Genomic DNA, 8,190 nt, shown 5'->3' on the forward strand with positions numbered 1-8,190 from the left:
GAGAAGTTACAGCCAAATTTGCATAAATTTGATGACGTCATTTTTGAAAAAAATGAAATTTTTAGTTTGGGCGCCTATTTGATGACGTCACGATATAATTTAGGGACAATGGTGACATGAAATCAAATCTACAACTCATATTCTATCGATATATGAAAAAAAAATTGGGGGTCAACGGACTTTTTAAAGAGCTACAGTGAATTTACAATAGGCATGTTTTTGCCCATATATGGCCTATAGTGAGAGCTCGCGCGCACACGTGCTGCAAACTTTAATGCGTGTTAATTTCTATATTAATGGTTGTAGAAGGTTGATCAAGGTATCAAATTGCTCAGAATTTTATTAGCAATGCAATGATATTAAAAGAAATGGTTTTTCAGCGTTGTGTTAAGGTGTAACGCGCGGAAACGCGCGCGCATACGTGCGCGCGCGCAAATTTTTGAAATGCTTAAAATGACCTGAAACGTACCCAAAAAATTTTAAAAGGTCATTTGGACGATTTTTTTACCTTTGACGCGCGCGTACGCGCGTGTCATGACCTCTACATGACCTTTGATGACATTGACAGTTGACCCTTGACATGAAGTTAATGTCCTGTAAATATTATTAATTTTTGATAATTGATAATGAAGATATGATCAAATGAAGAATTTTACAAAATGGCGCGTAGATGACGTCATCATGACCATATGACCTTGAAAAGCTTATTTTGCCGTCTCTATGATAGATTCTATATATGACGAAAAAATCAGCAAAATTGATTCAGCCAATTTCGAGAAAAGTTGGCGACAAACATAGGTGCCAAGAATAAAGAAAGAAATAAAGAAATAAAGAAAGAAAATTCTGACGAATTTGCAAAGCCTGCATAAGAAAGTGAACTAGAATTTAATTCGTCATGCGGACGAATTAGGTGGTCTGTCATGATTTTTCATTCAGAGTCGGCTAATGTATAAAATGAATAATTTAGATATGATTGATAATCTTGATTCTAGACATCCTAAGAATAAATTTTGACCATTGCTCAATGTGATTATTAATGTTTCCCATAGACTTTGCACGTAAGCAATTTTGAGAATTACAATTACAATATTGCAAGTGAAAAACGGGCATGATCCCGGCATCTGATCAAAAAGTGGAGGGCACATTCCCGAAAGCCCAGAATCTCAGCTATAACATATTAAAAGCTCCGGCAAAACTGACAAGAAGAAATGGAGATATGGCTCACGAAATAGAGGAATGTCGAATCTAGTTTTGAGAAAAAGTCATGTCCCATAGAGATTACACACAAAATACATGTGATATGAAAAAAACAATTATAATCTGTTTTATCTTGCTAAATTTTAACTTTCATACCTTTTAATTATCATAAAGGATCATGTAAGAGGTGGCAAAAAGAAAAAAAAAGAAAAAAAAATCATCTTTTCTACCCCAGGAATCGAACCTCCGCCCTCGAGAAAGCAAGTCAAATGCGTTATCCATTGAGCCACGATATTCCCCATAGAGATTACACGTAAGCAATTTTGAGAATTACAATTCCAATTTTGCAAGTGAAATACGGGCATGATCCCGGCATCTGATCAAAAAATGAAGGGCACATCACCGATAGCCCAGAATCTCAGCTACAACATGTTAAAAGCTCAAGGAAAGCTGACAAGAAAAAATGGAGATATGGCTCACGAAGTAGAGGAATGTCGAATCTAGTTTTGAGAAAAAAATCATGTCCCATAGAGATTACACGCAAAATGAGGAAAAATGACATGCCTCTTTTCATCGCTGTTTTACGCAATGATGCGTTTCTCAAAACGAATATTCATGTCAACTGAGGAGAAAGAGTACATTATAAACTACAACATATTGAAATCTAGGCGAAAAACGATCTATATTCGAGAAGTTACAGCCAAATTTGCATAAATTTGATGACGTCATTTTTGAAAAAAATGAAATTTTTAGTTTGGGCGCCTATTTGATGACGTCACGATATAATTTAGGGACAATGGTGACATGAAATCAAATCTACAACTCATATTCTATCGATATATGAAAAAAAAATTGGGGGTCAACGGACTTTTTAAAGAGCTACAGTGAATTTACAATAGGCATGTTTTTGCCCATATATGGCCTATAGTGAGAGCTCGCGCGCACACGTGCTGCAAACTTTAATGGGTGTTAATTTCTATATTAATGGTTGTAGAAGGTTGATCAAGGTATCAAATTGCTCAGAATTTTATTAGCAATGCAATGATATTAAAAGAAATGGTTTTTAGCGTTGTGTTAAGGTGTAACGCGCGGAAACGCGCGCGCATACGTGCGCGCGCGCAAATTTTTGAAATGCTTAAAATGACCTGAAACGTACCCAAAAAATTTTAAAAGGTCATTTGGACGATTTTTTTACCTTTGACGCGCGCGTACGCGCGTGTCATGACCTCTACATGACCTTTGATGACATTGACAGTTGACCCTTGACATGAAGTTAATGTCCTGTAAATATTATTAATTTTTGATAATTGATAATGAAGATATGATCAAATGAAGAATTTTACAAAATGGCGCGTAGATGACGTCATCATGACCATATTACCTTGAAAAGCTTATTTTGAGATCTCTATGATAGATTCTATATATGACGAAAAAATCAGCAAAATTGATTCAGCCAATTTCGAGAAAAGTTGGCGACAAACATAGGTGCCAAGAATAAAGAAAGAAATAAAGAAATAAAGAAAGAAAATTCTGACGAAAACAATAGGTGATCTGTCATAGACAGACCACCTAATTATTGCGATTGTATAACAAGTGCAACAGTGGCACGAGAATGTGTCTGTGGTACGCTCATATACATGTATATTTATTACGTGTACAGTGGTACTCAAAAGGTTTGTCAACCCCACCAGAAAATGTATCTTTTGAGTGTTCAAGTTCTGCCATGTTTTAGTTTTATTTGTGAAGTAAGGTGACGAAATATTACATTTCATAAAGTTTGTTTCTCTGGGCTCGCCGAACATTGTATTGTTGTTGTCTCCATTCCACACTCATCATATATATATATAGGCCTATTTGTGATTTGTGCGTGGGTTCACCATTAAACTTTTGAGCCCTATACTGAATATAGGCGTAAACAATGGTTGTACAAACAATATGAATTCAACCGTTGAATTTTATGGGTGAACCAGTACTTAGCCTGTTTGCTAAAGGCATTTAGTAAGAAATGTATTGTTAATCGTGGTATCAGCGAGCATGAAAAGTGAGGCATATCATGTATTATATAACCAAGTCCAATCACGCATTACCATGATACAACCCAATATTTTATTTTTCATTTCATTTCAAATAAACATTTATTTTCCTCCATTTACAAAATTTCATATGATATCAATTTCCATAAAGAATATAAATATATCCAACTTATGTGTACATGCAGAGGAAGGCGTAGGTCCCTAGAAGCCCATGCCTGTGGCGGGATACGCCTGTGGACAAAAAATACAATACAATGATAAGAAGGGCTAGAAAAAGAGAAGAGAAAAGAAGGGAAGAAAGCGGGAAGAAAACGAGAAAGAGGGAGAAGTGAGCAGGAAGGCGGGCATGAGTTACTTAGTACCGAGCAAACAGAGCGTACAACAATGTATGTTTTATCACATCATTTCATATTTTGAATAAATAAAAATGCCAGACCTCTTGGTATTATAGATACAATTTAAATTGTTGTCGTCATTCAAGAACTCGCAAGTTTCAAGTTGTCTTTATTTGGGAGGTATATTGGGCATCCCATAGGTAATATACGCGTTTTGAATTAGTACACGAGTGAATGGGGTATCATTGAATAGGAGAAAGTTATAGCGGACTTAGAAAACAGTAGTAGGGTATTCTTTGTACACGAGCGAATGGTTTTTTTATTAGATTGACTGTCTGCACTGCAAATACCCCGGTGTTGATTTAACACCAGCCCGGAATCTATATATGTTCACACCAGAGAAGTGTTAAAACAACATCAGTTTCGATTTGGTATAACACCAGAAAGGTTTTCATACAACACCAATTTGTTTTAAAACAGCATCGGATTGATTCCAATCTGGTGTTGGTTCAGATATAGATTCCGGGCTGGTGTTAAATCAACACCTGAGTTTTTGCAGTGCGGAAAAAATGCCCAGTGCTTTGACCCTTAGGTTTATGAAAGGGGTGACGGTCAGATGAATTCCAAGGACATAGAAAAAATAGGGATGTATACCTAACCCAAGGATTGGACTTGAACACTAACCCTAATGAAATGGACTTTACCCTAACCCTAATTATTGGACCTAATTTACCCTAACCCTGAATGGACTTTACCCTTTAAATATTTCAAACATTAGCATCATCAGAATCATCGCAATTATCCGCCACAGCAGTATCATATCAACATCTTACAAGTATTTCAAACATCATCATCGTCAACATTATCACCGTTATTTCAAGGACCAACGAAATCAGAACCATCGCAATTATCTTCCACAGCTGTATCATATCAACATCTCACAATTATTTCAAACATTATCCAGGTCAACATTATCACCGTTATTTCAATCATCAGCATCACTTCTATCATTACCGAGCACAACCACGTCTATCATACGAACACATAAACAAGAAAGAAGTCAAGAGTCTTACGAAGATGCATAATCTCCGATCTTCCTTTTACTTTATTCACAACGATACAACGCGAGTTACCACGAATAAAGGACTTCTATAGTTACCGATGAAATTATTTACTGAAAAGTTACAACATCAAAGATTCCAAACACAAGTTTTTATTTATTTCTTCTGTTTTCAAGAACACCGCGGGACCTGGGCCTGCAACAAGGACGCTTGAAGCAAAAGAAAGGTGAGGATGGCATCCTCATGGCTTCAGTCGATGAATATGGCCACTGGTTGGGTGGTAATGGTACTGTTTGTACAGACTTGTTTCGTTCTCGGCACTGTTACGTCGGTCGGTGTCTTCTTCTCAGAGTTCAAAGACACCTTGGGGATATCATCTGCAGACATTGGCATATCGCTGGGTCTATTCAATGCGTTCACGTTCGGACCGGGTAAGTCAAACTGCTTCCATTCATACTTTTTAAAAGTTTGGTAGATTAATAGGCCCACGGTTCCCTGCTTGAAAGAAACAAAGTCCGGTGTCAACCTAGCTTGTTGTTGCAGTCAGGGGCGGAAATCTCTCCCAAAAAGTAGGGGGGGGAGGGCTGAACAATTCGACATGCAAAAAAAATTATCACCCCAAATTTAAGGTCATTTCGGTGAAAATAAATTTGACACCCCCCAAAAAAGGTTATCATCCCAAAACTAAGGTCATCTAGTCCTAAAATACACGTTTTATTTCGATTTTGAATGATGTATTTCTTACCATCATAAAAGACCACAAATAGTAGGGGGGCATTTGATATTGTGTCGCCCCCTACTATTTTGAGTAGGGGGGGACACGCCCCTGGGATTTCCGCCCGTGGCTGCAGTGTGGAGAACTGTGATCCATAGGGTTATTTTCCTCACGCTATGAAAGTTTAACAGAGCATTTTAAGAGCAGAGGCCCGTTGCAGAAAGAGTTGCAGTCAATCATAACTCTAAAAATCATGCGTAACTTGATTTTCAACCAATCAGCAGCGCGCATTCGGGACTTGCGATTGATTTTTTGGCTTGCGTTTAAACGCAACTCTTTCTGCAACGGGTCCCTGGAAACACATGTCCACGTTCTGTGTGGACACTGCACGGCACTGTATCCTTTCTAGCCAGAATATTCCGTTGAATTTTGTCATTTTCGTGTTGAAGTATAAGGAGGTTCCAGAAGGAGTCTTTTCAATGGGTTATTTTTCGGTCATTCCTGCGCAACGCAGACCTGAGAAAAGCGCGGTGCAATGTGGGTTGTCAGGATTGTCACTTAAATGACAATTTTCTGCAAGTATGGGAGTTTGTTTTTGTCATTGTTGGCCATGGATGTCTGGTCTTTGGCCTCGAAAATCTGAAATCCTTCGTTTTGGTCTTGGAGATCACAAATAGTCCTTAGTATCAGAGTCCTGAAAGCCTTAATTGCGTGGCCTTGGGCGCTTTGCAATGACCTCGTCTTTCTAGCGATGCAAGGAGATAAAAAAAAATCACTGTTAATTAAAAATTTGACAATTGTTCTTCTGTTGAATATCATAGGACCGGTAGTGGCAAGTCTTTACAGCTACGCATGGTTAAGACGCCCTCTACTCATCACAGGATCTGTTTTAGCACCGTTGGGTCTTCTTCTAAGTTCCACAGTGACCAATAACATTGAACTGGCTGTCTGTCTATCCTTTGCAGGTGAGTAAGGCTTTTACTGACTAATTATAAGCAACTGGTATTCTTGCATCTGGGCCTCGTTGCATAAAAGTTACCATAGTATGGTCATTTTGGATTGCAACGGTAACTTGCATGGAATCCTTGATTTGAATGTCTGTGGGTCACTGTTAGTCTGGTATTTACCATTGAATGGGAAAGTTACCATTAGTTACAATACTGACAAAATTGATCACGAAACGCCCCAGATATCATTTTCACGCCGATGGGGACGATTATGATGACGATGACAGTATGGGTGGTGGTGATGATGATGATGACAACGGTCAAAGTGCTGAAGATAATGGTGATGATAGTGATAATAAAGAATGACCGATTTGATGATGAAATTGATAATTATAATGAAAGTTGTGATGACTGTGATAGTGACATTGATGGAAATTATGATGATTATTACAATACTTGATATAGAGATAGAAATGATCATGATAATGGTTACTATGGTTATAGTCTTCGCCCACATCATCATCATCGTCGTCGTCATCAGTACCATCATCATCCTCCTTATCATCACAGTAGACCCTCTCATCCTCACCACAATATTCGCTAGGTTTACCATCTCATCATGTTATTTCACCATATGATCACCTACATCATCAAAGCAACAATCTTAATTGTTTGACCAATACAGGTCTAGGTGGGAATATTCTATCTCAGTGTCTGGTGATCTGCTTGGACGTACACGCCCATGACCATTTCCACACCCTCTTTGGAATCAGCAAGTCAGGTTATGCCTTTGGGATGCTGATTAGTCCTTTACTTGCAGCCTGCCTGATGGACGTCTATGGCTGGAGGGGCGCCATGCTGATCATGGGAGCGGTCACCTCTAATATCATACCTCTCACCATGATGGTAGATACAACTATTCGTGACAAGTCAAAAACGGAAGGACATTCGGATTCATCCAAATCGCAGAACCACTCTGAAGAAACATCTTTAGAGGATACGGACATGATTGACGGCTTGATTAAGAAATGTCCATCAGAAGTGACAAATACCGTAGAGGAACACCATCAAAGGCAGTTTTCTGAGGCAGTTCAACCTGATGACAAAGAACTCTATGGAACATTGTGTCGACACCCATGAAGGATCATCAAAAGATGACATTCGTACAGCCACGGTAACAACATCCCAAGGAGACAATGGAGATGGATCTAGTGAGTTATGCTCACTGATGGAAATAGGTCAACCCCAAACCAGAGAGCAACATCAAGAAGAAAAGAACAACCTGTACAGGTCAAAGAACAACGATCATTCATCTTCAGAAACCATTCGACAGCTCCCCCTCAACAGAGTTCGTCAAGCTTTGAAGAACTCCATCTACATCCAGGACAAATGCCTCATCGTCCTGTTGATTTCAAATTCCTTAGTTGCCATGGTACACGGAGGTTGGCACTCATTCTTTATACCTCGAGCACAGAGCCAAGGAAAGTCCATCTACGCGCTGAATTGTCTTCTGTACTCCACGTCCATTGCTTGTTTCGTTTCTCGCATCTCCAGTGGTATCCTTCTGAGCCCTCGATGCATCTCCGCCTATGATCTCTTTTTTTTATTCAGAATAGCCAATGTTGCCTCGATGCTTGCGGACATCTACTTCTCCAGTTTTCCTGCCATGGTTGTTACATCATTCATTACGTCATTTGCCATCAACGAAGAGAACATGTTCATGATTTTCATCTCAAAGGAACGAACACCTCGCTCGGCCTTTCCGCAAGTCTTTGCCGTGATACAAATTGCTTTTGGGATAGGTGCACTACTCGGAACTTACCTTACAGGTATGTAGTACAACAGTTTATTTTTATTCGGTCTACAAGTAGTGGAATGATTCTTAGATAGTCATAATCCGCA

The 8,190-nt window shown here is 38.9% G+C and overlaps 1 protein-coding gene across 1 annotated transcript; it reads left to right on the plus strand.

Moving 5' to 3' along the window:
• The first annotated feature begins 4,858 nt into the window (after window positions 1-4,858).
• LOC121419711 (monocarboxylate transporter 13-like) lies at window positions 4,859-7,428 on the plus strand. Its single transcript, XM_041614167.1, has 3 exons — window positions 4,859-5,057; window positions 6,163-6,306; window positions 6,974-7,428. Exons 1-3 carry the CDS (start codon window positions 4,859-4,861, stop codon window positions 7,426-7,428), a joined length of 798 nt encoding a protein of 265 aa, XP_041470101.1.
• The last annotated feature ends 762 nt before the right edge of the window (window positions 7,429-8,190 follow it).

The sequence above is a fragment of the Lytechinus variegatus genome, chromosome 8 (assembly GCF_018143015.1).
Source record: "Lytechinus variegatus isolate NC3 chromosome 8, Lvar_3.0, whole genome shotgun sequence".
Lineage (NCBI taxonomy): Eukaryota > Metazoa > Echinodermata > Echinoidea > Temnopleuroida > Toxopneustidae > Lytechinus > Lytechinus variegatus.